At 41.2% G+C, this 18,533-nt stretch overlaps 1 protein-coding gene across 3 annotated transcripts in view; it reads left to right on the top strand.

Annotated features, from left to right (window-relative positions):
• Positions 1–18,533, top strand: part of ARNT2 (aryl hydrocarbon receptor nuclear translocator 2) — a 97,565-nt gene that overhangs the window by 43,005 nt on the left and 36,027 nt on the right. For all 3 annotated transcript variants that reach the window (XM_066196231.1, XM_066196230.1, XM_066196232.1), the window contains 3 exons: positions 12,644–12,746; positions 14,728–14,793; positions 15,181–15,266. In XM_066196231.1, coding sequence (XP_066052328.1) covers positions 12,644–12,746; positions 14,728–14,793; positions 15,181–15,266 — 255 coding nt within the window. The remainder of the gene's footprint in view (positions 1–12,643; positions 12,747–14,727; positions 14,794–15,180; positions 15,267–18,533) is intronic.

The following is an 18,533-nucleotide window of genomic DNA, read 5'->3' as shown; positions in this document are numbered from 1 at the left end:
AAAACGAGTGTTCAGCTCGAAAGAGAGAAGTGCCAGCGACCAGGAGCTCGCCAGTGGAGAAGCAGAGTAAGCACTGAACAGATGATAAGTAACCGTGTGAAAGAGAAGATTAGGGATAATTTTTCTCCTCAACACATAATCTTCCTGAAAATCAGCACAGGATTTTTTGTGCTGTGAGCTGCCTTACACTGCCATGTCTGTTTCCCAGCTCTGATTTCTGCATGATCTTTCTTAGAACGGAGGGAGTGGTTCTCATATGGACAACCAGACAAGTGAATGCAAATGTTTTGAACTCTGACTTTCCATGAATTATTTAGAGCTCCAGCTGATACAGAGAAGAGTTGGATGGGACTCCTATTTGGCTTCACATATAAAATTCTCCAAAGAAATTCAAAGATTGAGTTGAGGCATGACACGAAACACAGTCCTGGCAAATACAATCGTGTTCTGCCTTAAACGTCATAATTAGTGATAGTAAAACTCACGTCTAATGGAAAAGTAATATATTATCAAAACAATGTAGGGGTTGAGTTCTGCACTCTATTGGCAAGCCACAATATTAGTTTCCCCACATCCATTTAAAAATTGAATCAGCCTATTTGTTTAAAAAAATGTTAAAAAAATCTATTGCAGGTATTTGTGCCAGAAGTTTTATACCAAAAATATATTGTGAGAAGGTCTGTCTTTCTTCTGTCATTTGTGGACATTAAGATACTTGTCAAAGATTGATACTTTTCTTCTCAGAGCTCTTAACACTCCCTGAAAAAAAAAATAAAGAAAAATAAAACGTCCCTTTTTTCAGGGAAGTGTATTTTTGCTGAGACAGTTGACTAAACAAGAAGCTGTCATAGAGCTCTTCTGGGACTTTGTTCTGTAGCCTTTGGTTCTCAAGAGCACATTTGTTGGAGGTTTATGTATCAGAAAGGTACTCTGCGTGTGAAGGGCTGTTTCAACTGACAGCACTTGATTTCTTTATTATTATTATTTTTTTACTTCTGTCTGTGAGCTCTTTTAAGTACATGAACCCTAAAGAACCATCTGTCTCTGAAACGTGCCCAGCCCTGCAGATTAGGAAGTCAGAGAACAGAGAATTAAAACCAGATCCCAGCATCTTTTATTTTAACATCTTGGTACAGGATGACTGACCTAGTATGATGTTGCCTCTGGGCAGGTGGGGAATGACTTGTATAATATTTTGTTTATAGAGAGTTAATAGCTACTTACGCTTTTTATCCCAGGATAAAACAGAGGTTTTCACTGAGTGTCCACAAAGCATCACAACCTGTAGAGTGAAGACAAGCAGGCACCCAGTAAACAACACACAGCAGAGCTTGTGGGGTGGGGAGGAGAGAGAGTTTCCATAGACATGATATGTCCCAAATTCTTTTATGTCTCTGCAGAACTGTCCAAGACTTGACTCAATTTTTTATGGGATTTTCCACCCACCAACACATACCCACACAGCTCCCACTTTATTCCTTGGAGGGCTGGAGGCAGCTGTGTCAGGATTATTGTACCTGCAATGGAAGATAACAGAGAGATTTCTGAAAATAGATGCTTCGGCACTGTGGTTGACCTGAGAAAGAAGAAACAATTCTTGAAACATACTGCCATGTACAGAATGTATATGAGTGATTGATGTGAACAGCATATTTCAGGTTCCAGTCTGTTTTTACTGTAGAAAAAGCCCATTTTGGCAAGGCATCTTTTTGTCTTTTAAGTGTGAAATCTGGAAAGATGTTTGCCTTGTTGTTGACAACTACCAAATCATCATGTGATACCTGTTTTTCAGTAGAGTTATGTGGTCCCACTGGCATTGTGGAGAGTGAAGAGGATGTTTCAGATGTGAGACTTTCCATCCACACCAGCCCATGGCTGTGCCGTTGTTCCAGAGAAAAAGACCTGCCCACATTTTTGTGAACTGCTTGTTCTCGTGGCAGGAAGGTCACAGTGCCAGCCAGAGATGGCTTTAGAACTTGGGCAGTGCCAAGCATAGGAATTTGTGGATTTTCAGCTTTAGTCTGTTTAGCCCGCAGGATTTTTACATGCAGGATGGAGGAAATGAATGTCCTGCTTTTTCCATACCCATCGTCTTTGCAAGTAAATGGATAGAAACAAGCAACCTGTGACTGTAGGGCATCCTAGAGTGCCATTCCTGCCCTTTGACACACTAGACAGTAACACAGAAATAAGAAAAAACAGAGTCTTGCTCTCAAAAAATTGGTACTTTCAAATGATGATATTTTAAATGTATGGTACATTTAATCTCTCAAACATTCCAAGAGAATTTTGTTTTCCTTTGGTCTGTAGGACTGTTTCTGGGGGGAGAAAAAATTCAAAATATTGGGAGAAGCCAACTATGTATAAAGCAGTTCAAAAGCAACTCCTACACAAACACAGTGACCCAGTGGTCTCCCTGCTGCTGACACATTCCATTTGGGTGGATAGTACTGGAGGGAAAAAGCACTGATAATAAAGTGCATTTTTTAAAAAATTACTTTGGTAATTATAATGGTGGTTTGAAAAGGTCAGTACATGCTTTTACCAAAACAAGGAGACAGCTTTAGCCTAGTACTCCTGAGACAAACTTACTACACCTGATTAGCATTAGGGAATGCTTTTAGGGTGAATTTTCAGGTGTTTGGACGTGCACATGCAAGTGGGTTTTGTGGTTGGTGTTTCTATTCAGTCTTCACCTCGAGTTTCCAGCTGGGACACTGCTGCATTCTTGGGTCTGTTATCACAGATGTTGTACTGGATCACTTTCACTTGCTGAGTTTCAAGGGTGGTGGGTACTTTAATGTTCAATATTTGTTCAACCTCCTCTGTTTTGTTAAACACGATGAGATATATGGAATTAGTGGGGTTTTCCCCCCTTTCAAAAATACTGCTGTCTTTACAAATACCTGAACGACTTCTTTGGTTAACACATTGGCAATAAAACAGTTCCAAGTGTACCTGGAGGGTTTTGGCACTGGCAATCTTGTGACCCTCTCAGGTGCTTCAGTGCTTTGATGGCAGCAGATGCTGGGAGAATGCAGCCTTAACATCTGCCTTGTGGAGCAGGAGCTTTGAACGTTGTGTTGTCTCAGTGAAGTCAATACAAGGCACTAAAATATTTTATTATTGGTGATGAGTTGCAGTAGCAGCCTAGGGAGGCGTGGGGAGGAGGGGTGCCTGGTGTGCAGTAGTATTCCACCCATAAATTTATTCATCCTGTGCTGCTGTCATCTCCCCATCCTTAGCTGAGGCTCAGCTCTGTGGCAGCAAAGACAGCATTTCTTGGTCTTTGATCCTTCCCTGGCCTCCCACCAGTTTGCTGAGACCACAGCTCCCACTTGCTCCTCTCTGACTCCCTGCACAGAGCTGTGGGGAGGGACAAGCCTCCCTGTGGCAGCTCACAGCCACAGTGGGAGCATGGCCCATGGGCAGTGTTCTTTAGTTGGATCTGTTTTACTGCAGTCCCTGGGATGTGAACTTACATCTTCAAACGTTTTTCTTTTTATTTTCATAGTGTGGAGACTTTTGCATGTGATTTTTAAGTGTTTCAAAAAGAGAATTCAAACCTATAATGGATGTTTTGCCTGACACACCTTATTTTAATTGAACTAAAGAAGTAGCCTGTAAAAACAGCCAGACAGCATCCTTGAGCCTTTTTCTTATCCCTCTCTTTCCCTTCTCATGTGTTTAAATTTAATTCTGTCCACAGCAAAGTATCTTACAAGGTCATCTTGTGGTCATTTTTTCCTCTAATGAACTGTTCCATGGTGTGTCACCACAGCCACATTTCAGAACTAGACAATACTAGTATTTCCTAACAAAACATAAATCCCAATTACTTGAGTTTGATAATGAAATGCAAACAATATAAAATGCCAGGAGCTGAAGCTTTTTTGGCAAAAGGGCTTTTCAGTGAAGCTTCTTGCTGAGCATCCAAGTGAAACAAATAGGTTAGTTTAGAAGCTACTTACAACCTTTATGTATTGATTTATTATGCAGCTGCAATTGTAAAAGAATAAATTACCTATTCCAGTGTTATTTTGGATAGCAGTTCTATCCTGGGAGTGTCTCCTGATGGTGCTTTTGAGTTTCTGGGGTTTCCATCCCTTTTTCTGGAAAGTTCAGCTGTCTTTTGAGGAGCTGTTTGTACCTTGGATCACTGTCAGGTGTTACTGTGATAGTTTTCTCCAGCTCAGTCTTTCCTTCAGGTACATCTGATAGTTGTGACAGAAGGGCTCTCCCAACTGCCCAAATCATGGAGCTATGGACTTCATTGTAGGTACTTGTTTTGGAAAGGGAAACGATTGCAGTGATCACAGTAGATGCTGTGTATTTATGTCTACAGAGAGCTTACACATCCATATGGGGTTCAATAAGCTATTTTACTTCGTGTTCTGAATGTGCCTCATACTTTCAATAACCATTCTGGAGAGTTCAAAATACATTTTGTGAAACTGTTTTCTGGGTTGATTTTTCGAGGGTTTTTTTTTTTGGTGTTAACTTTCAACATATGCTTTGAATTATTTGCTCCAGTTTCAAGTCTAGTTTTTCCAGGTCCATCAGCAGAGACTTGCATGTGATCTGTAACACTACCCCTTCAGATAGTCCCTTAAAATTAACTGAATAGCAAGGCTCAAAAGCCCACATAGTTTCATTTTTAATTTAATTAAAATGATGCATATTTGCCCAACACTGTGGAGAATGAGATGATGCAGACTGGTTAGTCAAACATGAAGGCAGGCACAACAGGGACCTTTTGGCCTCATGAGCTCTTATAATAACAAGTTGTATTAAGCAAACAACTGGGTAACATGAAGGGTTTCTTATTGAAAAACAAGAGGGGGTGAGAAAGCTTTTCAATTTCCCCTCGTGGGTCAGTGTCTCCGGTTGGTAAGTAGGGAGCAGACAGATATTTAAAAATAGGTGCATTTCAATTGCATTACTTCTTTTTTTTTTTTTTTTTGACTTTGCTGTTGATTGGATCAACTCTTCATTCTATTGTAGGAATGTCATAACTTGACTCTAATGCTTATACAACGCCTTTTGCAATTAGATGATGTAAACCTTAACATATTTAGAGAGGTTCAAGTAATCCCCCTGAGAAGCTAGGCTAGTGAGGAGAGTGAGCTTTGATGGTTTATGATCATGGGATAGTTTTCCTTGGAAAGGACCTTAAAGATCATCTCGTTCCACACTCCCCTCCTGCCGTGGGCAGGGACACCTTCCACTAGACCAAGTTTCTCAGAGCTCCATCCAGCCTGACCTTCAACACTTCCAGGGAAGGGGCATCCACAGCTTCCCTGGGCAACCTGTGCCAGGGCCTCGCCACCCTCAGAGTGAAGAATTTCTTCCTCATGCCTAATCTAAACCTGCCCTTCTTCAGCCTAAGGCCAGTCCTTTTGCTCCACGCCCTTGTAAAAAATCTCTCTCCGTCTGTTTTGGAAGCTCCCTTTAGGTGCTGGAAGGGGCTCTAAGGTCACCCCAGAGCCTTCTCTTCTGCAGGCTGAGCAATCCAGCTCTCCCAGCCTGTCTGTATAGCAAAGGTGCTCCTGCCCTCTGAGCATCTCTGTTTCAGGTTTTATACCAGTATTCTGGTTTTTTATGGGACACTCAGCCTGCAGTCTTCTCCTGGAAGCATAAATTTAAGCTGATTGTCCTCTGTTAAGCATATAGGTGTCATGAGATTTAAATGGACTTACTGAGAATCACTGTGCCTTATATTATTGAGTATTTTTATCTACAGCTACAGTATGTTGAGATCTCCTGTTAATCATGTGAGCTTGGACCCTGTTCTGGCTGCACCTCTGCTGCTGACTGACTGCAGGCAGGAGAAATCATTCCTTTGGGATCAGTGTCCTCACCTTTAAAATTACAATAAAGGTGTAGAAGTCCTCTGGAAGTTGCTTTGATGTCTGCTAACAGCAAATATGTGCTCCAAGCCAGTTATTTAGTTTGTACGTCGATACATTTATTTATCAGTGTATTGCAATGTAGTGGTGTGTGCAGTGGGGCAGGGCTATGGTGCTGCTTCCTGCTGCAGAATAAAACAAGCATGTGAGGCCAGGGAAGCCCCAGCCTGGGAGATCTAAAGCAGTCTCATAACATTTGGGTAGAAGGCAGTGCCAGCTTTGGAGCAAGAGCCAAAGAGCAAGAGCAACTGCATTTTATCCCTGCCATCCCACAAGTTTCTTGGTTGGTATGTGTGCAGTATAATCACAGCTGGGAAATCCTGTGTGGTCCCTGATGTTGTTCCAGACCGTGTGAGCTGACTGATTTTACAGTTTTGCTGTATTCTCAAGGGGTATTTGTATACCTACGTTCCCTTGGCTTCGTTCTTGTGGAGAATTCGCCAGGCACACAATCCTGTATGGCAGAGGAGAGGTGTAAGTGTTGTGCTGCTGTGCAGCAGGCTGGTAGGGTGAAATCCTGTGGGGGCAGGTCCCATCCCCTGTAGAGTCAGGCCTGCTGGGAAGCAAGAGTGGAAAGTATATGTGGAGAGACCTTATTTCTACCTGCAGTGCTTCTTGGTCTTGAAACTTCTGAAAGGATCATGATTTTAATATGATGGAAGATTTGGATTGCATCAACCATCTCCACATGATAGGAATGTGTCCATTTCTGTCATTGCTCCCACCTCGGCCCTACCGTGTCCTCAGTTTCCCCTAAGCCAGGGATGGGGGTGATGATTGTGGTCCATAAAGGCTGTGATACCAATAAGGGATATCCTGTGCTACCAGACACCTTCCAGGCAGAACCAGGGGCTCCTGCACCACAGCGGAGACAGTCTGGAGAAGGGACCATTCACTTTCTGACAGATGTGGAGGAGGAATGTTACAGTAAACACCAGCTCAGTGGGTACTGCCCTGGGAGCTGCAGTGTAACCTTGATGTGAGTGAGAGAGGCAGGCTGTAAAAACCAGCACTGGTGCACAGGGGAGCTGATGCCAGTCTTGTGGTTCTGCCCTTAGTTTGTAGTTTTAAGTTAGGATGGTCTTAAGCTCACCCGTGTTTTGAGTATTGATGCTGTTCCTATTTTTCATGTGTTTGTTTTCCTCTTGATGAGGGGGCGAAGGGGTGCACTTTTTGTCAGTACAGCTTTATTGGGATGGTATTGTTCGGTGTGTACTCTGATACGAGTAGCTGCGTGGTAGGTAAGACTGCTTTTATGAGCCTTGCCTTCATGTAAATAATAAACCTCAGAATGGTAAAAATAGGCTGCCCATGTTTTAGGTTTTTTAAAATTTGTATATTGTTCTATTTGTATATTGAAGACTTCTTCTGGTTTATGTAAATGTGAGTTCCTGGAAGGCGAGTCTTCAAAAACTGTGTTTGCAAGGCAGTTGTGATTCTTAATGTTCTGTAATTTTTTTTTATATTGGAATCCACAGGGTGGATGTATATTTATTACACTTAATAGAGCTTAAAGCACTTGCTGAGCTGCACTAAACGCGAGATAAAATTGTATCCCTTACAGTTGTGAGGCGTACATTGTAAAGCTTTTTTATTTTGGTTTAACTGTTGAATTAATGGAGAATAATTGCTCTGGCATAAGCTTATCAAGAGTAACTTAATATAAATTGATCAAATTAGGCTATTTAGTCTTATTGGAGAGATTTTGTTTATGCGTTTGTAATGCATCTGTTGCTTTGAAGAGGAACTCTGTCAGCTGAGCACCTCAGTTGGTGTAAAGCTGAATGCCCAGCTGTAGTCAGTGTATATGTGTAAACTGATAAATGGCAGTTTGAAGAAGAGTTTCACCTTGTTTTCTGAACTTGACTGTTTATCCCAAACAGTGGCCTGGATCTTGATGCTCTACAAACTGTAGAACACGCAAAGATTTTTTAAGTTGATCTTTTCTGCTAATTTCTAAAGACTCAGTGTACTAATACAGAACATCACCACAGAAATCCTTTGTTGTCTGACCTTTCACTTTGAGGGTGAGCTTACTTTTGGGGCTGTGTTCGGCAGCAGCAGTCCCTTGACCATCACTTTGTTTTTATTTTTAATTATTTTCTCTTGTTTTCCTCCATCCTGGTCTTGCTTTTTCTGGTTTTGTAGTAAGAGAAAGATGGTTTTAGTTTTCATAAGGATTTTTGGGTGCAGTATTCCTGTTTTCTGTTTGTCTTCCTTGAGCAGCCTGTGGAGTATTTTTGATGAGCACAAAGTCATCTTTTGTTATCTTGTCCAAACCAAACTTAGTTTATCCTTTATTTTATTTTGCCTGGAAAGAAATACATGGACAATCGGTGGCTGAGAATAATTATGAAATATCTGGCTTTGTCTTTGGAAGACAAGACATTGTCATCTAAAAAGTGAAATTTGTTGGGTTGCTGAAGGTATTGAGGTCAAGGTGAGAGTCCATATATTAATTCAGACTGTTTCCCTGTCAGGTCCATGATTCTGTGCAAGACAGGAGTCCAGATGGAGTTAGAGGGAAATGGAAAATTGTATCATGTACTTTGCCAACAGTATTTTTGTGCACATGAGGTCAAACCAAATTTCTTCTGAGATCTATGAGCTGGATTTTTCCGTGCTGCAGACTGGATGTGGGCACTGTATATGGTTGTTTTAGACCAAACCGTTTCAACTTGTGCTGAAATTTAAGAATTCCCTTATGTAACAACCCTTCTTTCTAGTTACAGACTGCAGCATTCTTGGGAACTAGGAATCTGGCAGAGAAAGCATTTGTGGTAGAATTAGGTGTTGAGGTTTATGGAGTTTTCAACAACAACAAAAAAACCTGAAACCACCCCCCTCCCCCCAAAATACCCACCAAAAAAACCCCAAAAAACCCCAAAATAACCTTGAAAAAGTAAAAAGAGCAGACTCTGTTTGATTACCAGGCTATAAGCCTTAGCATGCAGTGCGTAAACATGGAGGAACATTTTCTAACAGGCTGGTGCTATTGTGTGAAAGTGGATTTGAGCCAAATTCCCAGATTTGAAACCCCATGAACTTCAGTAGGCCCAGGCCAGTCCTTGGCTCAGGTTCATCTCAGAACAGTGCAAGCACAGAGCACAAGTTTGAACATTGTCTGCAGCAACTGGAGATCCAAAAGGGGAAGGTTTGTGCATAATCCGGTCGCTGTTTGCACATGCAAGGGGCACGTCAGCGCCAACATGAGCATTTGCCCCCTTGATGATCATGAGAATGTTTTTAGAGCATCTTAGGAAATGTTTCTGGCATGTGTCCTCAGTACTCAAATCTGTTAACTCTTTACTGGTAAGAGCTTTATGTGGCTTCTCTAATTCTATCCAAATAATGAACTCATCCATTGTCCTCACCTCCGTGTGCCTGTGTGCCAGCCCTTTCCTGTCACAGCAGCTGATATCAGGTTCCGGGAGCACACAGTGGTCTCTTGCTCAGAGAACAACTGGTTTATTACAGGTTGAAGCAATACTGTCTTCTGGATGGGGACTGTAGTGGGGAGATTTCAACTAATTACCAATTACAGCCAGACCAGCCAGAGAGATTTATGTGCCCATTTTAATCAGCATTGTGCTCATTTGTTTGCTTTCTCCTTCTCAGCAGAGCAAACTCTGGTTTCCTGTGGGTTGTGCAGCTGCTGTAAAGGGCAATTAGACAGCAGTGTCAGTCGCAGCGGTGCTCCTGCACTTGCTGCATCCCAGGGTTGTGTCTGGAGCTGGAGAGGGGAAAAGTTTAACACGAAAATGAGCCACATGCAATTAACAGTTTATGAGGAAACTCGTAAAGGATCCAGCTGGTGGTGGCACTGGGCTGTTAAATGGCTCTTCTGAAGAAACTAGAAGGAGAAATTTTAAAAAAAATACACACATGCACAGTTCAGTTAACAGAAGTTGTCAAAGCATCCTGGAGTATATCTTATTAATAAGAGTATAATTTCCAAGTTTAACATCAGATGTGCTTTGTGGTTGTCCCCTGGAGAAACCTAAATGAGCATTTATCACCAAGGATGCTGGAACAAACAGAGATAGGAATACTTTATGATTCTGTGAAAGAGCTATCATCAGGACATGCCACCTCCTTGAACTGAACTACCAGTGTGACTAGGGGGCAGTTTATGCCAGTTTGCTTGATTCAGTCTATTAATCTATAATTAATTATAATTCTATGTATCTATATTCAGCTATGATTAATCTATAGTTCTTTTGATCATAGGATTCTAATAACAGATGAGACACAAACTGCTTGTTCTATTTCAGAATCTGTGGTATATTGTTAGAGCTCTACAAGGTTGACATATGCATGCTGGACTGTTGAAACAAGCTGCTGAGAGAGCTTTGTCATAATATCAGTACAGCAAACATTTCTCTGACTCACATACCCCCTGCAGTGATTTTGTAAGTCAGGGCAAAATTTAGAACTCTATTTGTTATCTGGTACATATTTCAAAGAAATTGCCAAACAAAAAGCTAAATTTAAGAATTCTGACTTCTGTTGTTGGTGGTTCCAGGCATGCCAAAGGAACATGTGTCAGCAATTTTAGACTTTGTTGCCATGTAATTGTGAAATACCTTTTTTTTTTTTTTTTTGGTAAGAGATGCTCTTGGATGATAAAAACAGAGAAATTTCTATTGGATGCTCGAATTACATTCAGTGTCACTGCTTTTTGATGAATATTGGTGTATCTTCAAGAATTTGTATTGGAATGAAAAAAGAAAGCGCACAGAAAACAAATTTTCTTTTGTCTGTGTGTATGAAAAAGTTATTTTGCCCTGAGAGAAAATGGCTTTTAGTGGTTTGATTTGACTGGCCTGTTGGCATGGACAGCTATTGGATGCTGCACATATATTCTGTCTTTATGTGCTTTATTGTATAATGCCTTCATTTGTGAATGAGTTTGCCTCCTGCCTGATGGTATTTTATTTCTCTAAATTGTCTGATTAGTTGGGGGGATGGGAAAATACACTTTGGCTATAGAAAATGCAACAGACTGTCCAGTGCAGGGAGGGGAAGTGTGTTAGAACTTCAGATCCATCCTACATTGTGGGGTCAGCACAGCTGAGCTGGGAAATGTGGGGTGATTTCTTCCCAGCTCACACCTGAATCATAGACCAGGATTATATAGCCCAGTACTTTAAACTGAAGCACCTTTAGGAGTTGTTCCCCAGGCTTGCTGACTTCTTAACCATCTGAGATACACCTTGGAGATAATACCAAATGAGGTCTGACCTTCTGTTGGCAGGGGTGGCTTTCCTCCAGATGGAGTTATCTGGAGTATACCTTAAAACTTAAATGCTGCTACATTGTTCCTTATCCTAAAACTATTATGTTATGATTTCGTTCCCATTCATGGATGGAAGAATATTTAGAGGTAGAGTAATTCTGAACTTAGTGTTTGACAGTAGGTGTATTTCAGAACTTAATTTTTGGACAGAGACTTTTAGGTCAGTCTGGTGAGGGAGACTTTGAATTATTCTGCATGTTTTCTTCAATTCAATACAGACAGAATAGGTGCCTTATATTGCTGTAAACCTGGCTACTTGCACCACAGTGAAGACAGGCTTGTGCAGTTTCAGTTACTGAAAGATACTGACCTTAAACTTGTGGGTTTGCTCATGGCCATGTGCTGTCAGCACTGGTGGCTGTCATTTAATTGCCTGGCAGCTGTTCCACTGCATTTCTCTGGCCCACTGTCACTTTTGTGGCTGCATCCAGCCCCTGAGCATTGTGGACCTGCTCCAGTGATTCATTTCTAGTCTGCGCTAGGTTTTGTTGTCGTCTCTTAGCACTTGAGCTGTTGATGTGAAAATCCATTCTGTTAGTTCTTTGGTGATAAGCAGAAGGATTTTGGGTGATACCCAATGTCCTGAAATCCCTGATCTGAACCTGTCTGTAGTAATCAATCTTCTGTTTTAAATGAAAAAATTGATCTGTTACTCCCTTCCTACCTTTGCATGCATTCCCTCTGTCCTGTCCTCTCTTGAGCTGGCTTGGTGGCTGTCATCCCTTTTCCAAGCTGTGCCTGTGTTGTTTGATTCTGAGGGTTGTAAGGAGCAGGGTCTGGCCCTGGACCACGCACAGGCTTGTGTTGCTGTGTGGTGAATCAGACCATCTCACTGATCTGTCTGAAAATAAACTTCAGAAATGGTCTTGACATGTTGGTTTTTTAGCAACTTTAAAAGGGCCCCAGCAAAAGGGCTGTTGTGAAAATTCCTGTATCTCATCATCAAGGAGAGAAGTTTGGTCTTTTGTGCATCTCCCCATCCTGAGAGCTCTGACTGAGGTGGTGCTGTGGTGAGAGTCTTCTGGACAGGCACAAGCACAGGGAAAGAGGAGCAGCTGTCAGGGGACTGATAAATGTTGCTTTATCCACAGTTCTGGTAAAGAGTGGAGCAAGCAGATCAAGTCAAAAAGCTATGCCTGCTGTCATTGCCTTGTTTGCCTCCAGGCATTTGACTCTGCTCTGGAAGTTGGTCTTGGGCCAGCCAAGAAAAGAGCCATCACTCTGTGACTCACAGTCAGCTTTGCTGAAATCCTTGGTTAAACCGGCACATAACTGATCTCCCCTGTGAGACCAGCATCAAGATTTTTTTTGTTGGTGGTTTCTCCCCTGACTGGGCTAATGGCATTCAGCTCATGAATTTCTTGCTATCTTAGTTTCCAGTAGATGGAATTGAATTAATGTACTGAACACCGGTTGCTCTCCCTGGCATTTCTAGGGCGAATCCTGGACTTGAAGACGGGGACAGTAAAGAAGGAAGGTCAGCAGTCCTCAATGAGAATGTGCATGGGATCCAGGCGCTCCTTCATTTGCAGGATGAGGTATAATTTACCCTGTATTCCCACAATGGTTCCAGACCTGTCTCACCTTACACTTCAGACATTTTGTTGCGCTAATTTGGCCTTGATTACAAACCAAAGCTGTAATGACACACACTCCCATGAAGTATTTCTAGAATCCTTGCTTTAGGAACTGGAGTGAAACTGAAACTAGTCTTCCTTAACAGTGACGGAGCAGCAGCTCATTTCTGTTGTTGTTATTCTTATCAGTCTGGAGTGTAGGTTCCTTTTTCTAAAGAACTTCATGACAGCTTCACCCCTGGAATTTTAACCGTTGTCTTTTCTAGTGAGATTACTCCAATCGATACTTTGGGAACAAAGCTTTCGCAAGTGTAGTGAACACCCAGCTCTGTGTATTTTTTCAGCAAACCAAGAATATTGAAAGAATCTTGAAAATAAACAGGAATTTAGTTACAAACCTGCCAGCTATGTAGGAATTAACCTAAGCCTGGTATGAATTAACCAGATGTCAGCTGGCTGATGCTAGATAAATGAGTAATTGTTAGAGGGTTTTTGATTTGCAGTTTTCCGACTTCTTCTGCATTGTTTGGGCTTCTTTAAAGAGATTTGTCTGCCCAGTGCTTTTTTGGGGCTTGTGAGCACTTCTCTTGTTTTAGTGCTAACAGGCTAAAATGCCTGTTGCTATTGCAATATATTTTTGTCTGTGGTTAGGAGGGGAAAGTACATAATTGCATCTGTAGGTTATGTCCAGTATAAATGCTGGTAACAGCACACAAAATTCATTACAGAATGAAAGACACAAAGCACAGTATTTGACATATTAAAGTACAGATACCTATACTTTGATAAGGTGGTGGATTTTTTCCAGTCCTGTGAGGCTGCTGAACGTATGGCTCTTGGGTACCTTTGTAAGGCATTTATAGACTTTATACCTGCAAGATTAGACTTCAAAGCTATAGAACCTTTTCCCCCCTTATCTGGGAGGGAAGAAATACAGCCCAGCAGAGCAGCACTGAGAACACTGCTTTTTGTTCCTCCCAAGATGCACATCATGTTAGGAGGACTTGTTTGTGCAAGGAAAACCAGGCCTAGTGTCCTGTTTGCAGTTGTTCTCCAGCTTTCAAAACAGTTCAGATTGCAGTTATTTCCTGGCACCCCGATTCTGTAAACTCCAGTGCATGACAGTGATTTTACACATGCCTGTAACCCCACTGTTTTTGTATTTCTAAATCTTATTTTAGTTGTTCATTTCTTCTCCTTGGCAGTGACTGGTTAAAAAAAAAATCAAAGGAATAAAAAGAAAACCTTCTGGGAAGGATGAGCCTCAGATAATGTGAACTTTCCTTGTGGTTGCTTCTTTCATTGTTGTTATTATTTTTCCATTAAAAATGAACTGCTTTTACCCTTCAAACTATTTACTCAGCTTCAGATGGATTGTTGAAATTTTACAGTTAGGCATACTTATAAATATCACAAAATACACATGAACAAGTGTTAAACAAAGTTACTTGACAGTGTAAATAGTTTGATCGTGCAAACATTATCTTAATGTCTACAGACATTGTAGCTGGTGTATGGCAGTGGAATTTTTCTGTCCAGGGAAGCTAGAGGAACACTGAGATTCGTTTGTGTGGGTATTTGGGGGCCTAACATATTTTTCTCTAGTTTTCACCCCTGTTTTATGCCATTTTGAAGCATGTCTATTCTTTAACCACCCTTGGGATATCAATTTCAAATAGTCTTTATACTGGGGGAGTGTGGAAGGGTATCTTTTTCTAGTCCCTTTTATTTTTCTAAAATAAAGAAGATTTTTATAGCACATCTTAAAAGCTCAGCCTGTGGAAACAGCACGTTCTAAGTAAATATGAATACGCAACTTTTTGCCAAAAATGAGTATCCATTATTGTCTACTTACATATGGTAGTAAAGACCTCAAAGTGCATTTTCACCATGTGCATTTATATTTGTTTCTGAGCCCTTTAAAATATTAATTTACTTTTAGGTGTGGAAATGCTCCTCTGGATCATTTACCCCTGAACAGAATAACCACCATGAGGAAAAGATACAGGTACTATTACTTAATTTACCACAAAGCAGCTGTAGTTGCCCTAGGCCCTCTCATTTGCCACTGGGTTAATGTTCACTCCAGGAGTGTTACCTGGTCTTGCACTCTGGATCCTTTGCAAACAAAATCTCTTTGCATGTGTCATTCAGATTCTTTGTCTTACACCAGCTCCATCTCTGAATCAATCTTCAATATCTTTCTCAGAGAAATATTATAGAAAACAGGACAGCTTGAATAGCAACATAACAGACCTGGCAGTGTACAGAGCCTTAGGTTGATTCTTGGGTGTTTACAGCATAACTTACTGGTAAATCATTAGTAGTCATAGTTTGAAAGCATAAAGCTATTCTGAATGTCAATGTGATGTTTTTGTGTTTCTTATTCATTCAGGAATGGCCTGGGCCCAGTGAAAGAAGGTGAAGCACAATATGCTGTTGTCCATTGCACTGGCTATATCAAGGCTTGGCCACCAGCAGGTTTGTATCTCTTGTGGAAGGTGGTGTACACCAAACTGTCCTTAGAGCAGCTGAAAACCTGGCTCAGGTTTCTTTGCTGCTGGAAAAACAGGGAGAATTTTAGTGGGGTAACTGATTAAAGCTCACCTTGAGAAGCTTTTGATAAGAAGGAATCAGCTGCTGTTACTCACTCAGGACATCCTCAGGGTTCTGTGTGACACCCTTCTCCATTTCTTAGTCACAGAGGGCCTGTAGGAATTGTCAGTGGTGCAGGATTCCAGAAACTGGAAATTTCGGGGCCAAAAGTTTTCGACAAAACATTGATAAACCAACATTAAAGTGGTCTCATTTTAAGAAGGTCGTCACAAAGGATTGTGTACCTCTAGAAAACACCAGTTAATGCTTTTACACTTAAGTACTGAATTGCAAGCACCTAAAATGTGTAATTTCACTTCAGACACATGGATGTTTTCAGTAATGGTGTTACTTGAGAATGTTCAGTATTTGTGATAAATTCTGTTTTGAGGCTGTTTTTCTGGGAACCAGGTCTTGGCATACTGCTTCGATCTCCGGAGAAAATTTACCTGCTGGAACTCTGTGTTACATATGGGAATATTTACCTTTGAAAAATTCCAAGAGGAGACAGTGGAGCTCATCCAGACCTCATTATGAGCGGGGTTACTTGACCTTGGCGTTTGCAGGAGTTGAAGAGGTTGTTTGCAATGTGACAGCGCCCGCTGGCACAAACCAGGAGCTGTCCTGCCCTTTTGTGGTTGTATGCCATGGCCATAAATCACATTGATTTGGGGATTATGAGTCCTAAGAGGTGATTTGTACCAAATGTATGCAGACAACAGCATGCAGATGTGAACTTCTTGTTGGTTTTCTGCTGAAATGTGGTTTCAGAAGCAAAGGAAAACTAACCCTCTTGTTACTGATAGGATTTAATAGGGGTCAAGATGTTTCAATTTTGCTTCTATCTCAATGTATCCGAATCTTTGTGTGAGAGCACAGTGTCTGTAAAGTACTCTGAAAATTGATGTTTTTTTCCTGTTTTGTTTTCTTCTACAAGGAGATTTACTTTTCTATTGGTAATTCTGAATGTAATTGAATTTGACCTTGATAAATGGGCTGTCTCCTCAAGAAGGTGTAGGTCAAATAAGATTTTGTTTAGCTTGAATGAGAATCTTGCTGCACGTTATGGGTGTTTAAAGAGATCTGACTCTTTAGGGGTGTATGTTGCTGATGCAGAGCTACAGATGCATGAACTCATGTCAGCACTAGGTCCTGATGTTGGCTCTGTGTGCCCTTCAGCCACCAGTTCTGCAGGACAGCAGCATGGGATTAAAAGGATCTTCTGGGTCTCTGAGTGCCCAGTGGCCAGGGATCAATGACATTGCAAATCCCTGCTGTCATTAGTGAGGTCTTTTCCCCATGTCAGCTCTTCCAAAGCCTTGCTGCTTTCCAATGCCCAACATCCTCTTTAATTTTCAGTCCTCATTACTTTATGGGACATTTTTATTTCACTGAAGGTCAGATGGGAGCTTTCCTGCCTTGTGCCTGTGTGTCTCTCCAGTGGTCTGGTGTGTTTCCAGATGGAGGTTATGTCCTGTCAACCTGCACTTTGCAAAGACAATCCAGCCCACTTCTACTTTCCATTCTCAGAATGCATTCTCTTTACCCTTGTGAGTTTTCTCTGCAATTGTTCATGTTTTCACTTCACTTCTCAAAATGTAGGTCACTGGCACTATGCATTCTTATTTCAGATGAGATTGTAGCGATGGATAACGCAAACAATATTGCCTGTCTTGCCTGGCAGTGTAGGATACAGCATCCTTCTCTTTTGTGTGGTGCATTCTGCAGGCATCCTAAGACATCTGATACAAATTTATGTCTTCCAGGTTGCCTTTTTCTCACTTGTCAACTGCAAATCTTGCTTCGAATTGTGTGATGTTTCAATTAGTAATATCAAGTTCCATCCTATTTCTGTTGGTTTAGCTTATGACTGTTACTGTTCCCCAAGTGCATGCTTATGCATTTAGTAATGTTGGATTTCATCCCATTTCTATTACTCCACTCCTCAAAATCACATGGTACTCCCTTATGATATCCCAGTGCTCCTCCACAATGTTAGTGCCTCCAACCATAGCACAATCCTAAGGGTTGTTTTTGATTTTGACAGCCTTATTTGGAATTTCATTGGTCTTTTATGTTACCATCCAAATTGTTACTCCTATTAGTCATGTCTGAGTGCCTCTTTCGGGGCACACAGAACTGAATTGGGGCCTTTTTCATTAGTGTTTATTTGCCCTCTCAGTCTTCCCCACTTTTTGTTGGTGATTGTCACATACCCATTGACTTTCAGAGTTGAATGGGAATATCCATGGGCTGAATTGTTCCCCTATATGTTTGAGTAAATAAGTGACAACATCACTCTATTTGTTCTCATTTCCAGTGCTAATCCAACCATAATCTGCAAAGCAAATGAGATAACCACAGCACTAATGGAATATGCCAAAGTTTCTCTACCCTGTAATAAAATTACTTTGTTCAAATGAGCAAGTTTTGCATGGTCTCTGGGTTTTTGGGAATAAATGGGCTTGTGCTAAATCACAGCTGTTAAAAAAGTCAGCAGTCAAAAAGATATTTTTAATTTCTTTTTCAGTTGCCAAGTGGACACTGGTAAAAACTTCAGATCCTTTTCTTTCAAAGCATGCTGTGTGACATATGCATTATACAGCTAATATACAGTACAAAGTGTACTTTCATAAGCAAAAGAAGCAATATTATTGAATGCACTTAATCTGTACTTAGTCTCATTTGTTTAGCACTTGGTATTTTCTCTTTCTGGGTTGAATTGCATTGTCTGTGGCCACTGTTCAGTTTTTTTAGTCTCACACTGAATAAAACAATCAGTGTTGATACAGAAGCATCGAGAGAACTGCTTTGTGATCGTTATTGGTGTGATAGAGTATTTGACAGGGCTGCTTCAGGGAGGAGTCTGTGCAAACCTGAAGTAATCTGGGTACTTCAAACAGATGAAAATGAATAAGCTAAAGACAGCTGGTGGCATATTTTAAGGACTGAGTTTGTTGTGTTATGGCTCAGGTCGGTGTTCAGCATGAGAACACTTTGGCACATCCAGCCCACCTTTGTGGTTTTTCTCACTTGTGTGGAGCAGCAGGACTCACGTTCTGGCAGGCTGTCTTCAGCCCCTTCTTCACTGAGAAAGGGGAGAGAAAACAGAGGAAGCATCATGCCTCACCCTCTCTTCAGGCTGTGTGCTAA

This window comes from Chamaea fasciata, unplaced genomic scaffold (genome assembly GCF_029207755.1).
Source record: "Chamaea fasciata isolate MVZ Bird 193981 ecotype frontalis unplaced genomic scaffold, bChaFas1.0.hap1 SCAF_14, whole genome shotgun sequence".
NCBI lineage: Eukaryota > Metazoa > Chordata > Aves > Passeriformes > Sylviidae > Chamaea > Chamaea fasciata.
Note: the sequence above shows the minus strand (reverse complement) of the source record. Positions and strands in the feature narration are given on the sequence as shown.